The sequence below is a fragment of the Tupaia chinensis genome, unplaced genomic scaffold (genome assembly GCF_000334495.1).
Source record: "Tupaia chinensis unplaced genomic scaffold, TupChi_1.0 Scaffold000258_1, whole genome shotgun sequence".
In the NCBI taxonomy this organism is placed as follows: Eukaryota; Metazoa; Chordata; class Mammalia; order Scandentia; family Tupaiidae; genus Tupaia; species Tupaia belangeri.
The window spans coordinates 1,883,360-1,899,909 of NW_006159738.1; the positions used below are offsets into that span (position 1 = coordinate 1,883,360).

At 50.1% G+C, this 16,550-nt stretch overlaps 1 protein-coding gene across 1 annotated transcript in view; it reads right to left on the reverse strand.

Annotated features, from left to right (window-relative positions):
- CFAP251 (cilia and flagella associated protein 251) overlaps window positions 1–16,550 on the reverse strand; it is a 68,080-nt gene that overhangs the window by 40,602 nt on the left and 10,928 nt on the right. Inside the window, exons 8-14 of the mRNA XM_006149287.3 lie at window positions 15,251–15,328; window positions 12,749–12,799; window positions 10,600–10,814; window positions 5,466–5,657; window positions 4,209–4,459; window positions 2,802–2,953; window positions 157–330 (exon numbers count right to left, since the gene is read on the reverse strand). Coding sequence (XP_006149349.1) covers window positions 157–330; window positions 2,802–2,953; window positions 4,209–4,459; window positions 5,466–5,657; window positions 10,600–10,814; window positions 12,749–12,799; window positions 15,251–15,328 — 1,113 coding nt within the window. The remainder of the gene's footprint in view (window positions 1–156; window positions 331–2,801; window positions 2,954–4,208; window positions 4,460–5,465; window positions 5,658–10,599; window positions 10,815–12,748; window positions 12,800–15,250; window positions 15,329–16,550) is intronic.

Below are 16,550 nucleotides of genomic sequence, written 5' to 3' on the forward strand. Positions count from 1 at the left end.
CAAGACTCGCGTCCCCGTGTGGTGTCCCAGCCTGTGATGGTGAGTGCCGACCTGTACACTCATCCTCTCGGCGGCCTGTGGGCCTGGCCCTGTGCGCAGTGCCGGCGAGGAGAACGCCCAGCCCTGGTGCCCGGTAAACGAAACCCTCCAGCTCACCAACAGCCTGTCCCTGCCGAGGCTCAGCAGTCTGGGCTCATTGCTGTCCAGGTGGACCCCAAACAGGAGGCTCCGGATGCTCTTGCGGTGCGAGCGGAGTCTCGCCAGGTACTCCCAGACCCTGGTTCCCTTCCGGACAAACACCATGTAGACAGCTACGGTGAAGCTGACATCCTGCGGAGAAGCGAGACCCAGAAATGGTTTCTTTCCTTTTCCCCCCTTTCCTTCTTTCCGTCTTCCTTTCTTCTTTTTGCCGTAAGGCATGTGCGCTCACCAGAGTGAGACAGAGAGGGGGAAGCACCCCGGACGGGGCGTGGTCACACTAACCCTCCATTTCTCCAGCCTGCAGGGTTTGGAGCACGCATGCACACGGGCCGGTGTGTTTTTCAAGCCACCAGGACCGTGGTGTTAACTGGTCAGCCAGGGGGGATCCGGCTCCCTGAAGCACTAGGCCACTGGGCCAGCCCTGGACTATCTTCCCTAGGAAAACAGCTTTGTCTATCTTCCCTAGGAAAACAGCTTTGTGTGCGGAGGGAGTGGAAACAGATGCAGGGAGCTTACAGAGCCGGCGGGGAGAGCGGCTCTGACCCCGCTCTTACCCTCTTTTCCAAGGCCTTGCCTCGTCCTCAGGGAAAACCAAGACCCTGACTCTTTTTTGTCTCTGTCCTCCCTTCTCTTCATCTGTTGCATAAAACGTAAAAGGTGTGATTTAAAAAGGGAATGAGGGGGGGGGAACCAGCAGTTAGTGTAATGGCTATGTCGCTGGACTCCCACGTAGTCGACCGCAGTTCGTGTCCCGGACCCGGTGGCTTAAAACTCACGCCGGGCGCGTGTGCATGCGTGCCCAAGATCCCGAGAGAGAATGGAGGAGAAGGGATTGCAGCGTGACCATCCCCCCTGGGGGGTGATTTCTCGCTTTCTGTCTCTATGTCTCTCTCTGTCTGTCTGGCGAGCGCACGCGCCCTACAGTGAAAAATCTCTCAAAAAAAAAAAAAGGGGAATGAGGGGGACCAGGCGATGGCATAATGATTACGTCACTGGACTCCCACATGGCCGACCGTGCTTCAAATCCAGGACTTGGAGGCTTGAACTCACGCCAGGCACATGTGCGTGCCCAAAATCCCAAGAGGAGAAGGGATTGTGCCTGGCCATCCCCCAGGGGGTGATGTCTCACTCTCTGTCTCTCTCTCTGGTGAGTGCACATGCCCTATAGCAAAAATCTCTTTGGAAAAAGAAAGGAAAAGGGAGCGAGGGCTGAGTGGGACCGGCAGAGCAGGAGGGGGCGGCTGAGCCGCAGACAGCAGGTGCCAGATGGCTTCAGTGGCCGCTGGGAGAGGAGGAGCACCAGAAGGTGGCCAGTGAAGACACCGCTCCTCCCCCACCGACCCGTGCCAAGGAAGACAGTGAGAACCAGCAGGGGGGAGGTGAGAGAGCTAAGAAAACCTTCCCTCCAACAGCCTTAGATCTTATTCAAGAGGGAATGAAAAAAATCCAAAAACCTGGTGGAGGGACTTGAGATGGATGAGAATGCCATCTTGTCAAAAGTGAGGAAAGAAGAAAGAATGAAGGCAGGGACAGGGGGACAGGGCTCCCGGGTGAGAATAGGGCTTCTGGGTGAGGACAGGGTTCCCGGGTGGGGACAGGGCTCCCGGGTACAGGGACAGGGCTCCCGGGTGGGGACAGGGCTCCCAGGTACAGGGACAGGGCTCCTGGGGCAGAGAGAGGGTCCCGGGTGCAGAGACAGACTTTCAAAAATCAAAACACTGAACCAAACTGAGAGACCCTGCCAGTGCTCCAGTCTCTGGTCCGGTTTTCGGTCAAAGGTCCTCCCCTCCACACCGTCCTCCCCTCCACACTGTCCTCTTAGCGGCGAGCCTTACAGGGGTGTCGTTCCCGGGCCACACGATTCGCCAGTTCAAGACCATGACGCAAGGCGTTTGGTGCGTGCACAGAGCTGGCCCTCGTCGTCACAGTTCTAAGCATTTGCGTCTCTCCGCCAGCCCTTTCTCCCTTGCGGTGTTCCGTTCGTTTGTTTCTGGACAGGGTCTCGCTATAGTGACCCCTGCCTCAGCCTCAGCCGGGACTGCAGGCACGTGCCACCGTACCTGGCTCTTTGTTTTTTGTTTTGTTTTGTTTTCTTTTCTTTCTTTTTTTTTTTTTTTTTTTTTGCCATAGAGTGTGTGTGCCCGCCAGAGACAGAGACAGATAAAAAGAATATGAGAAATCACCCCAAAGTGGATGGCTACGCCACAATTCCTTCTCCTCTACTCTCCTCTCGGGGTTTTGTGCATGTAAGCACATGTGCCTTGCGTGATTTTTCAACCCACCGGGCCCGGGAATCAAACCATAGTCGACGGTGCGGGAATCTAGTGCCTTAACCAACATGCCACCTGCTGGCTGCACCTGGCTCTTTTTTAAACAGTCTCACCGTGCTGCCCAGGCCAGCCTGGGGCTGACCATCCTCCCGCCTCACCTCCCCCAGGGGCCGGGTACACCACACATCACTGTGCCCAGCCTTCACGGTGCAGGGACAGGGCTCGAACCCAGACCTCCCCATGGTCCGGGTTCAGCAAAGTGCGCCACTGTGGCAGGGCCGACGTGGTGTGGTGAGGTTGCCGCGTGGCTGGCGATCGGCGAGCACTTACGGCTGTGGCCATGTACTGCGAGTCATGGGAGAAGCTTATGTGCGTCACGCTGGTTCTGGAGTACTTGAAAGGCTTTGGGCTTTGGTTTTCTAAAGACATGGCGTCCAGGATGCAAACCGTCCCCTCGGTGAAGCCAGCACCAAGGAGGGCTCCTGCAAGACAGGCCAGAGAGCAGTGAAGGGAAGGGCTCCACCCGCCAGGAGCTGCTGAGCCTGTGCCCAGCGCATGGCCGGCACAGAGGCCGCGGCGAGCACCGCGGGACGAGCACTGTGGGCCGCAGCCCGCAGAGGAACAAGCTGCCACGCCTGGCCTCTGGGAGGAGCACCCAGACAGTCCTGGGTCCGTGGAGCAGCGGCGTCGGGAGAGAAGGGCCTCACACAGTCTGGGGGAACTTCACCCGCTCCAGAGCCGTGACAGACAAAGGCATGGCCCCGCTGGGTCCAGACTTGCTGTTTTTCTTTTCTTTTCTTTTTTCGGAGAGGTTTTGCTATAGGACGCATGCGCTCACCAGAAAGAGAGAGAGAGACCGAGAGACAGAAATCACCCACCAGGGGGGATGGCCACGCCGCAATCCCTTCTCCATTCTCCTCTCGGGACCTTGGGCATGCACGCACACGCGCCCAGTGTGAATTTAAGCCACCAGGTCCGGAGCCTGTGCCCAGCGCATGGCCGGCACAGAGGCCGCGGCGAGCACCGCGGGACGAGCACTGTGGGCCGCAGCCCGCAGAGGAACAAGCTGCCACGCCTGGCCTCTGGGAGGAGCACCCAGACAGTCCTGGGTCCGTGGAGCAGCGGCGTCGGGAGAGAAGGGCCTCACACAGTCTGGGGGAACTTCACCCGCTCCAGAGCCGTGACAGACAAAGGCATGGCCCCGCTGGGTCCAGACTTGCTGTTTTTCTTTTCTTTTCTTTTTTCGGAGAGGTTTTGCTATAGGACGCATGCGCTCACCAGAAAGAGAGAGAGAGACCGAGAGACAGAAATCACCCACCAGGGGGGATGGCCACGCCGCAATCCCTTCTCCATTCTCCTCTCAGGACCTTGGGCATGCACGCACACGCGCCCAGTGTGAATTTAAGCCACCAGGTCCGGGACTCAAACTGCAGTCGACTACTTGGGAGTCCAGTGACATAGCCATCACACCAACTGCTGTCCCTGTTGTTGTTTAAAAAGTTGCCAGGAGTGTGTACATGCCCGAGAGCGGCAGAGAGGAAGAGGGTAAGGCACCTCCCGTGGGGAAGGGGCACGCCCAACCCCGTCTCTGTTTCCCCATCCTGTTGCGACCCGGACGTGCTCACACGTGTCTGGAGCGGTTTTCAAGCCCCTGCATCTGGGTCTCTTCACCAGTAAGCCGTGGGGCAGTCCCTGGGTCTGGTTTTGACTCAGAACTGATGACGAAATGAAAAATACCTTCCGGGTTGTAGGTCAGACTCTGGACTCCAAGCCCTTTCTCGAAGACCCTGCTGAAGAGGTATCTTTTCTCCTCGTAATTCCACACTTTGATCATCCCACAGACGCTCCCAATGGCAATCAGGGGCTGGTACGGGTGGCAGGAGATGGCGCAGATGGCATCCTTGGGCTCCACGAACAGCTTCTCGAGTCTGGTCCCATCTGTGGTTAAGTGGTACACCGTGGCGTCGGCGGTTCCAATGATGAAGTTCCTGTTTGCCAAGGAGACCCCAAACAGCATCAGCGTTTGGGGGGACGGGCACACCAGCTATTCTGCTTCTAATTGCACACGGACTGCCTCTGTCGTCTGTAATTTAGTGACATTATTAACCCCACATCTCCAAAAATACACCACCAATACCCAACAGCCTCTATTTGCAAGTGAAAAAGCCCACTTTTCAACATGTAAATGGAGTCATTAAGTATGCAGATGGACAGTCAATGGTACAATTAGCTAATCTGCACATGCAAATATTCATCTGTGTATGCAAATATGGAGTTTGGTGCACACATACAGATGTGCCTGTAAAAACTGCAAGGGCAATTAGGCAAGCTCACAGACGCCGCCGTCCTGAAATGTCATGGCTAGTAATTACCCAGTGCCTTTAACCGTGGGGACTAGGGCTCCTCTGAAAGAAGAAGGTCAAGCTCCTGAGAAAAACTCCAGACAACAGAGCTTAGGGCTTGGGATGCGGGCTTTCCAGCTCCCGGTTACTAAAGGTTCTTACTATAAAAATGATGTGTAAGGTTTTGCCATAGGGCATGTGCATTCACTGAAGAGAGACAGAAAGAAAGTGACCAATCACCCCACAGGGGAGATGGCCATCCCCAAATCCCTTCCCTTCCATCCTGCTCTGGGGATTTGGGGCATTTACGCACACGGTGCCCAACACAATTTTCAAGCCACCTGGTCCGGGACCACGGTGGTTGGCCGTGCAGAAATCCAGCACCTTAACCACCACGCCACCTGCTGGCCCCAATAATGTTGGTCAATAATGTTCATTTCTAAATTTTCAAACAGTGGTTGTAACCAGCAAGGAGATCCATTTGCAAGCCAAGTAAAGGACTGGCGAGGAGGGCCGGGCCCTCTGTTTCACACCCCAGGAGAAGATGAGCGTCCGTCCCGCGGGATGCAAACTCAAAGTCTGACTACCCTCATGCTTCTGGGAACTTCTCTGGCAAACTGACGACCCAGGTGACCCAGCCTTAGCCACTTGCCTTACAACGAATGCGTCCCCTTTCAGAGTGCAGTCTGGAGGGAAGCTGGATTTCTCAGTAGGAGCTGCCGGGCTCTTTGAAAAGGACAGTGTTCGTATGGAGCTCAGCTTGAAGTGGCTGTACCAGTTAACGATGGACAGGGTGCGGTCGTAGAACTTGATGTTACCCCTAACGTCACCTGTGACGATGTAGCTGAAACGGAGGGTAACATCCGTTAACCAGCAGCAAGGAGAAGTACTGTCTATCGAAGCCCAGGAATCATAGCGACTTCCTGAACACTGCCCAGTGAGGCTGATTTTTACAGAGGAAACGAAAGCTCACGTACGTTAAGAAACCTGCTCCAGGCCTCGGGTTGCCAGATATGGCCAACAACAATACCAAAGGCCTGAATCTCAGAAAACCAGTGGATCATCTTTTAGCATAAGTATATCCCAAATATTGCAAGCCTGCCAGGGTCACTTGGCTAGAGCATGCGGGGGACCCAGGTACACCTCAGGCAAAGCCCACGCTCTGCGGTACCCTCTTCCCTGTCCTCCGAGACCAGCCACGTGCAATGGTGGGCCGTGATTTATAGACCCCGCCACAGGACGACAGATGACCATGGAGTCATCTAGCAGCCCTCCGGGTCACACGGGTGAGCGATGGCACACAAGCTGCTCCACGGGAAGGCGCTGCTGTCAGAGCGATCGTAAAGCCCTGGCCAGGCGTCGCCAAAGGCAGTACTGCGTGACAAAATGGCTTTTATTTCCAGTCCTCAGATCTATCCCAAATGGGCTGGTATTTTGTTTTTTTTCTTTCTTTTTTTATAAAGACTCCGACATAATTCTAATCACGGGGGGGGGTGACAGGGGTGATGAATTTTCTGTTACACACGCAGAGTGATTAAATGAGGTTTCTGACTACCAAGCAGGGCAGGTGGGCCGCATAATTGGCTAGAACGTCTTTCACTGCCCTCTGCTGGACAGAAAAGGCAAAGCGGGATGACGGCGGGCCCTTTTCCTTCCTGGGCTGGGTTTTATTTAGCATGGAGAAAGGGGACCCAGGTCCTAACCTCCAACTAAGTAGAAGTGGATCCCATTGTCAGCTGCTGTTCTGCTGCGGTCTTTCATACCGCCGGGTGAGGGTGACGATTTGCACTTTTTTGTAAAACCATGCCTCGGCATCAAAAGAAAGGCGATTGGAAGCAAATGGCCCTTCTGAAGTAGATGGCACCGCGAGCCCCACCATCTGGGCAGGGCTCCGGGGGGGGGGGAGACAGGGGGGATGAATTTTCTGTTACACACGCAGAGTGATTAAATGAGGTTTCTGACTACCAAGCAGGGCAGGTGGGCCGCATAATTGGCTAGAACGTCTTTCACTGCCCTCTGCTGGACAGAAAAGGCAAAGCGGGATGACGGCGGGCCCTTTTCCTTCCTGGGCTGGGTTTTATTTAGCATGGAGAAAGGGGACCCAGGTCCTAACCTCCAACTAAGTAGAAGTGGATCCCATTGTCAGCTGCTGTTCTGCTGCGGTCTTTCATACCGCCGGGTGAGGGTGACGATTTGCACTTTTTTGTAAAACCATGCCTCGGCATCAAAAGAAAGGCGATTGGAAGCAAATGGCCCTTCTGAAGCAGATGGCACCGCGAGCCCCACCATCTGGGCAGGGCTCCGTCACGAGGCAATGCCCTCATGCTTCTGAGAACTTCTCTGGCAAACTGACGAGGGCCGTCCTTCCCTGGGGCTCCCTGTGCCGAGCAGTGTGCTGTTTCCTGCCTTGTCTCAGGGAGTCCTCAAATAACCACCTGAGAGCTGCCGGGCAGCGGCACAGCAGGAACACAGCTGGACATGCACGGCAGGTGTTCTAGGTTTGCGTCCCAGGCCCTCCCTGGGCATGTCGGACACATGTGTGCATGTCTGTGATCGGACCCCCTGAGACTGGGGGGTGGAGACCCCGCTGAGGTGTCTATCTCTCTGTCTCTCCATCTCTCTACTTCTGGCTCTTTCATTGCAGGAAAAAAAATAAATAAACTTAAAATATTCAGCCAAAGCTGAAAAATTCACCTTAAAAAATAATTACTCTGGGGACCAGCAGATCGCATAATGGTTACGTTGCTGGACTCCCGTGTAGTCGACCGCGGTTTGAATCTCAGACCTGGTGGCTAAAAACTCGTGCAGGGCGTGTGTAGGTGTATGCCCCAAATCCCAGGAGAACGGAGTAGAAGGGACTATGGTGTGGGCATCTCCTCTGAGGGGCGATTGCTCGCTTTCTGTCTCTCTGTCTCTCAGGCAAGCAAATGCAGCCTATAGCAAAAATCTCTTTCTGAAAAAATAGAAAAGCTAGCGCCCCGAAACACTGAGACAGAGCTTTTTTAAACCTGAAGTGTGTCCTGGCGCGTTCAGGGACCGAGGTGACTGAAGCTATGCTCCAACCCCCACCTTCTAGACCCCGAAACGCTGAGACAGCCACTGAAATCCTCGACACTTGAACCTCCTGCCTTAAGGAAGAAACTCTTTTTCATAAATCCGAACTCAAAATCTTTCTGTGGGTATCACATTGCAAAACGCAGTAGAGATTTTGCCACAGAATGACCAGAAACCACTGCAGAGGCACAAGAAATATGAGGAACCAAGAAAGTCTCTCTCCCCTAAGGGGAAAGAACAATCCTTCAGACAGTTCAGTGGAACTCGTAGAAACGTCCGATAGAGAGTTCAGAATATTCATAGTGACAGAACTAAAGGAGATGCAAGAGCTGAGAGACAATGAGCTCCAGAAGATGCAGGAGGAGAGACAATGCCTTCCAGGAGGTGAGGAAGTTCTCGCACGATCTGAAAGGAGAAATACACACCATAAAGAAGAATCAAACAGAGCTGGGACCAGCAGGTGGCGAGGTGGTTAAGGCACTGGATACTCCCACATGGTGGACCACGGTTCAATTCCTGGACCTGGTGACTTGCTTTCTCACTTTCTCTTTCTCTCTCTGTCTCTCTCTCTCTCTCTCTCGCAAGCACAGAAGCACCTCTGGGCTAATTAAAGAAAAAGAATGAGTTTAAAAAAAAAAAAAAAAAACAGAGACTGAAATAAAATTTTTTTAAAAAAAATGGAGCTGTTAGAGATGAAGGTTGCAATACAGGAAATCAAAACCTCCCTTGAAAGTATTAAAAGCAGATTAGTCTATGGAGAAGATTGAATCTCAGATGTCAAAGACAAAACCTCTGACTTAGAAAAAAAACCAAAAAACTGAGAAAATAACCAAAAAAGGAACCAGCAGTTGGCGTATGGCTATGTCACTGGGCTCCCATATAGTTGACCGTGGTTCGAGTCCCAGACCCGGTGGCTTAAACTCATGCCTGGCGTGTGTGCGTGCATGCCCAAGATCCCGAGAGGAGAACAGAGAAGGGACTACAGTGTGGCCATCCCCCCTGGGGGGTGATTTCTCACCTTCTGTGTCTCTGTCTCTCTTTGTCTTTCTGGTGAGTGCACGTGCCCTACAGCAAAAACCTCTCAAAAAAAAAAAAAAAGAATCCATACCATGAAATAACCTAACCTGGACTTTTCTAGCCCAGCACTGTAATCAGTAGAGATTGCAAAATAACAGCCACAACTAGAGGATTATCTTTGAAGCAAGACTTTGAAGGAAGAAAAAGAGACTGACCATTGCTAGCAGCTGGTCTATCACAGAGTACTAGGTGGGCAGGGCTGAACTGAGGTGTGTGTGTGAATGGTGTGCTGGGTGTTTGCTTTGCAACAGTTGGAGTAGTTGACACCTAAATGCTTTCTCGAAAATAAAAAAACAGGGAACCAGCAGTTAGCGTAATGGCTATGTCGCTGGACTCCCACGTAGTCAACCACGGTTCACGTCCCGGACCCGGTGGCTTAGAACTCACGCTGGGGCGTGTGTGCGTGTGTGTCCAAGATCCCGAGAGGAGAATGGAGGAGAAGGGATTGCAGCATGACCATCCCCCCTGGGGGGTGATTTCTCGCTTTCTGTCTCTCTCTCTGTCTGTCTGGCAAGTGCACGCGCCCTATAGCGAAAACCTCTCAAAAAAAAAAAAATTAAAAACATACTGTCTCTGTTGTTGTAGAATCACAAACAAAATTTATACATATATATATACAAACAAAAATTATAACAAATATTTCAAACATTATCTTTAAAATTCAGTTTTTTGAATTTGAAAGTTGCTTATTAAGTGCAAGAACTATGGAGTATGAGCAAAAGTTTTTGATATGTAAAGTAATGTTTGTGGAAAAACATAAAATGAAATAAATAAATGATTAAAAAAAGAAAGAAAGAAATGACTCTGAGGGGCCAGCAGGTGGCGTGGTGGTTAAAGTGCTGGACTCCCACATGGCCAACCGAGGTGTGAGTCTCGGACATGGCGGCTTGAAAATCACACTGGGTGTGTGTGTGTGTGCACCCAAGATCCCGGGAGGAGAATGGAGAAGGGATTGCGGGTTGACTATCCCCCCCTTGGGGGTGATTTCTCGCTTTCCCTCTCACTGTCTCTCTGAGCGCACACACGCCATGGCCAAAAAAAAAAAAAATCTGCGGTAGTATGGTTCTGTCCACTTCACAGATGCAGAAGTGAAGGCTCGGTAAAATGAAACCAACCATTCGAGGCCACTGGGGGGAGGGATGCAGCCCTGTTCCAAGGATTTTACTGATCGGCTGTGGGTCCCTGTGGCTTCCTGAAATCAAAATGTTAGTGCACCTCATATACCCTCTGCTGCATTTGATCTTTCCAGAATGGGTGTTATTTTGTAATCAGCTGAAAACAATATAGCTACTTGAGTTATTCTCTTCAATTTATGACATGTAAAATTTGGGGTTGCAAAGTAAGTCTAATTAGCACAGAAGAAGAAAAAACGTCAGTTACTCTTCATTTCACCAACACAAAGCAATGGTGTAACATAATGCATGCCCAGGATTTTCTGAAAATCCAATGAGCACAAAAGGGACTATAAAAAGAAGTAAACCCACCCCCAGCCTTGGTCCCAGTTCTCGGTTCTTGTCCTCAGAGGCAGCAGCCAACGTTCCCAGTTAATTGGGACGCTTTCCAGAAATATCCTATTCGTGTGCGAACTACAGGTGCACCTGCTCGCGGTTTTGGTGCCGTAATCGCCTACGGCCACTTCCCATGAAGTGAATTACCCGTCGACTGCAGTGAGCACGGTGATACCCTCTTTCTGCAAATGGACCAGTTTACAAGGCTTGATGTAGGGGAAGCCCACAAAGGTGGCGGAAGACGGCGGCGGCCGGTGTATGTCCCAGACGACCAGCTTCCCTTCCATGGTCGCCGAGAGGATTTGTGTTAAATTCAAGTGAAAGACGGACTGGCTGAATTTCCCCACGAGCTTGTTGAATGTCTGTTTTTGAAAAGACAGGTTATGAGTTACCGTCGGTAATAAATGTAAAATAACACGTAGCACGAGATTGTGTAACAGTAAGCCAAAACGTGGCAGGAAAAAGAGAAGGGGGAGAACATCACCAGACACCACCCCCTAGAGCCTGCGCTGTTCTGGACCTTTCTGAAGGTTTGCAAAGAGCAAATCTGTGTTCAATTAAACTGTGCATCAGAGTAAATAAAGAGTAATTAGTCGCTGTTTATACCTGGTTAGCTTCTCTTAGGGAGGTTTCACAAACTGATACCGAAAACACATGTCTGATATGAGCAGAACCATGTTCTAGTTATAAAACATAATAAATAATTCTCCCAACCTCCTTTGATCAGGAAACATTTTCCCATCGTAGAAAGTACTTAAGCGTTGTACATGAAAATGCTCTGAATAAGACTCCATATTCAATTCGTGCTCTGTAAAATAAGGCGCAAGGCCATCTTTCTCAGACAGTATCTTAGAGATGAAGAACAGGAACAGCCCAGAGAAGTGATAAAGCCCCTTAGTAAATGTTTATGGAATGAAAAATATTTTTAAAAACTCAGCAACCTGTCATACAACAAAGCTGCCTGAGTCTCTCGTTACACACAGAAGATCCTGGGGTTTGTCTTCTGTCTTAAACAAAAGGAGCAGTAAAATAAAAACTGGCCAAGCAAGAGCATCAAGTTCTTCCTAAGAGCAGCACTCAATAGAAAGCATTTTTATCATTTCAAATTGCAGGCAATATTCACTATCTCTGGAAAATTCTCTATTTGCAGGGCCGGCAGATGGCGTGGTGATTAAGGGCACTGGACTCCCACATGGCCGATTGCAGTTCGAGTCCCAGACCTAGTGGCTTGCTTTCAAGTTTTCCCTCTCTCTCTCTCTTGCTCTGTCCCTCTCTGGTCAAATAAAGAAATAAAGTTAAATAGTTCTTAAAAAAAGAAAAGAAAATTCTCTATTTGCAAATTTCTCCAACCTTTACATATTTATTTATTTATTTATTTGAGAGACATTTTTGCTTTCAAAAACTGGGAGGAGAGGGAGGAGAAAGGACTACAGCATGGCCATCCCCCGGGGGGTGATTCCTAGCCTTCTGTCTCTCTGTGTCTCCAAAGAGCACACACTTTCCTATAGCAAAAATCTCTCTTAAAAAAAAGTTACTACTGGGAACCAGCAGTTAGCGTAATGGCTATGTCGCTGGACTCCCACGTAGTCGACTGCGGTTCGTGTCCCGGACCCGGTGGCTTAAAACTCACTCCAGGCGCGTGTGCGTACGTGCCCAAGATCCCGAGAGGAGAATGGAGGAGAAGGGATTGCGGCGTGACCATCCCCCCTGGGGGGTGATTTCTCGCTTTCTGTCTCTATGTCTCTCTCTGTCTGTCTGGCGAGCGCCCTACAGTGAAAATCTCTCCAAAAAAAAAAAAGTTACTATACATCATACCGAGAGAGAAGAGAAAGCAGCTAGAGACAGAACTCAGATTGCGCCTCCGCCGCCCGCCTGAGGAGGTGAGGTAGACAGGCTGCTCTCTCAACCTCGGGCCTATCACCGGCACACCCGACATCATTTTCTTTATTCTGAAACAAAGCGGCCTCCTGTTCCAGTTCGCGTTCAACTCTTCGACTTCCACTCTTCCCGATCCACTTTTGCTTTTTGTCAGTCTGCAAACAGGCATTATAAAAGTCCCCGCTTTTTGGGGTTTTGCTTGTGGTAACTTTTTTTTCCACAGCATTTTATTTTTAATAGTACTTCCATTACTTCCAACTGACAGGTCAATATTGATTTTTTTTTTTTAAGTGAAAGTTTTCAAATTGTTTCTTAGTGGGTTTAAATCACAACGTGCAAAGAGTAGCCCGGAGCGCCTAAGCTCGCACACTGGTGTTTATTCTCCACGGAATCTGAATCAAAATTCAGGCATACTCACTTTTTCTGTTAAAAGCGGGGCACTGTGAGCAAGTATATCTTTCTCTTCATACTGGTGAGAACAGAAGAAACAGTCACCGCTAAGAAAAGAACTGGTTTCCAAAAGAGGAGCTACATAGCAACCACATCAAAACAGAAACGTCTCAACAGAGTCAGGGGTGTGCAATGTCTACAGGTAAGGAAGCCGCTGCCTCGGGGAACATCCGAACACATTCTGGGAGAAAAGTAAATACAAGGAAAACGCCACAAGAGCCAGACATGAAAGCACATGCCAGTAATCCCCAGCTTACTCAGGAGGCTAAGGCGGGAGGTCTGAGAGTTTGAAACCAGCTAGGGTAACAAAAAACCCACAAATGGTTGTGACTTCAAATGGCAGCTAACGCAAATTTGAATTCGACGTTAATAGGCTTTAAAATGATAATAAATGCCTAGGGGCCGGCAGGTGGCGTGGTGGTTAAGGGCACTGGACTCCCACATGCCCGACAGCGGTTCGAGTCCCGGACCTGGTGGCTTGCTTTCACACTTTCTCTCTCTTTCTCACTTTCTCTCTCTCTCTCACTTTGCCCCTCTCTGGTCAAATTAAAATAAAGTTAAATAAAATAACTTTTAATAAAAAGATAATAAATGCCTGAAGTGGTGAATATCACTAATTAAATGTAAATAAAACAAGAAAATAAAGGGAAAGATGACTGTCACTGGCGGTCGGCAGTTCAATGTGTCTTTGTTTTGCACTTTTCGCTGATGTAAAATTCACTTAACCTGACGCTCACTGCTCTACCGTGCACCGTTCCACGGCACCCAGCATATTCACGTGCTGGGGAGCCTCCACCTCTGGCTAGTCCCAAGACGGATCATCACCCTAGAAGAACCGCGTTCCCGTTAAGCAGTCGGCTCCCCATTACCCCCTCTCGCCAGCCCCAGACCCCCAGACTGATGTCTGCGTGGGTCTGCCTCCTGTGGACAGTTTATGTCAGCCGGATCAGACAACAGGAGACATCTGTGTCTGGCTGCTTTGGCGTGGCTCAGCCGGGTCAGCGTGTGCCAGGACTCTGCCCGCTCACGCTCCTCGCCTGCTACCCGCGTTTAGTCTCCCTGCTAACAGCTGGTAGACCTTCGGTTCACTCACACCAAAAGCTCAACCGGGAATGGTGCTACGGCTGCCAACATCCGTACAGATGTTGAAGGCCTTGAAGGCCTCCTTTCAGTTCCTTCAGGGACACGTCTAGGAACTCCTGATTCATATCGTAATTCTGTGTTCAACTTGCAATTTGTTTCCATTTAGTTTTCTTTTGCTTTTAGATTTTTTTCCCCATAGGGTGAGTGTGCTCTCCAGAGAGAGACAGAGGAGAGGGAAAGCGAGAAACCACCCCCCCTGGGAGGAGGTCACACCCCAATCCCTTCACCTTTATTCTCCTCTAGGGATTTTGGGCATGCACATACATGCACCTGGCATGTTTTTCAGGTCACCACGGCTGGGACTTGAAAAATGGAGTCAGCCATGCAGGATCTAGTGCCTTCATCAATACGCCACCTGCTGGCCCTAGACTTGTTCTTCGATGAAAGAGAGAAAGAGGGGGATATTTTCAACATGATCACGCCATGCCATGATCCTCCTGGCCAGCCGCCCAGTAGCTAGGACTACAGGCACCCACCCTATGCCCAGCAAGTCTAGGCATCTCCAAGGTCCAAGCGGGGTCTCCCATGCAGCTCCAACTCTGCACAGCACCCTACAGCCCGTGCCACCTCGTGGGGCTTCTCCAACCTCCCGACTTTGCCTCATGCTGGTAAGTATCACTCGTCTATGTGCTAGTCCTTCTACAGAAGGATGAAGTCCAGAGGCTCCAAAAACACCTATATTCTTAGACCTGCTAAATATAGTCAAATATTAAAAAAAAAAAAAAATAGAGAGGGACCAGCAGTTAGCGTAATGGCTATGTCGCTGGACTTCCATGTAGTCAACAGCAGTTCGAGTCCCAGACCCAGCAGTCGACTGTGCGTATATGCCAAAGATCCCGAGAGGAGAATGGAGGAGAAGGGATTGCGGTGTGGCCATTCCCCCCCCCAGGGGATGAATTCTCGCTTTCTGTCTCTCTCTGTCTTTCTGGTGAGCGCACGCACCCTACAGCAAAAAAACCTCTCCAAAAAAAGAAAAAAAAATGATATATATGTAGTCAAATAAATATTAGGTTGTTGTAAAAGTCATGTCACGTTTTTGTATAGAAAAACAGAAAAAATACATCACGACTTATTCTGACCATCCAATATTTGCCTCATTACTTAAAAAAAAAAAAAACTGAACAAAATTTAATTATCGGCTTCTGATTTAATATGCTAATTACCAATGGAACTGAAATAAATACAATAATTAAATCAAAACGTTTTAAGATCTACCCATTGCTTCCTAAGTCGATACTGTTTTGTTGCATTACCCGCGTGTCCGCAGTCCAAGAACGAACGTGCACTCGTGCCCACACTGAAAGGAAACCCTAATACTTCTACTTACCCAGGAGTAATAGATGGCCTGCGTCTTGCTATTGCTCACCAGTTCTTTATTATTGGTTGGATTAAACATAATGTAGTGCTGAAATACAAAGCAGGAAAATATATTACGTGATAATAAATGAGGCCGAACGTCAGAATTACACGATCGTTTGAATTAAAGTAACTGAGTAGGAATATAAACCAGAAAAGGCATGACATTTGGCACGCAAGAAGAAGTCCAGTTAGATACTGGCTGCTAAATGCTGCCAAAGCTGTTCCCTTTCTAGTTTTATTTATTATTATTCGCCACCTATAACTTGGAACAAGCAAAAGTCAACCAAGAGCATTCACCAATAACCTTCGTTCTGTGTCCTTTTGGACAAACACTGGCGGGTACACAGTTCTAAATTGGACAGGGCCACAAGACATCTTGGAACGAATGTGAGATACGGAGAGGGGATTCTGACTCCTGCCAAGATGGCGAACAGCATGAGCTGCTGGCTTCCTTCCCAAAAAGCAACCGTGTGGAAATGAAAGCAGGGAAGGAAGCGGTAAACGCAGAAACTAAACCGTAATAGCAATGGCCACAAAGGGACAGAGTCCCGGGAGGGGTCTGTCTCGACTCTCGACTCTGTGCGGGAGATGGTGGCCACCGCCAAGGTGCAGGGCTGCGAGAGGCCACCATGACAGCGCTCACTGGGAAGAGCTTCCTGAGACCCGCTCCTGCACTTCCGCCCCACCTGCACACCCGTGGCCGACCTAGGGCCACTGTGCAGCTGCAGGAACGTGACCAATGCCAGGGTCTGAGAATTAACGTCAGGATGGCCCAAAAGCCTGGGCGGACATGTTCCCCCCACACACGGACATTGGAGAGGATGGCTCCATAGAAAGGAAGCCATGCAGGACTACCAGACTTCGGGAAGGATAGGAGAGGGTGGGGAGTACAGGAACGCTGATTAACAAAAACAAAATTGCAGAAAGGTAGACAAAACGGGCTCTGGGGCGGTGAGCTACGGTGGGGAGAACATGGTGAACCACTCACTGTACGTCACATTCCAAATGGCTGGGACCACGAGCAAACTACTGGATCCAATCATTACACGTTGTGTTTATGCACGGGAAACTGCATTGTAATCATTGTTGGGACCGGGGGGCACTCCCACGTGGCTGACCATGGTTAGAGTCCTGGACCTGGTAGCTTGCTTTCTCACTTTCTCTGTCTCTCTCCCTCTGGTCAAATTAAATAAATGAATAAATAAAATGAAATAAATAATTCTTAAAATAATAATTGTTGGGACTAGCAGATGGTGTAATGGCTACGT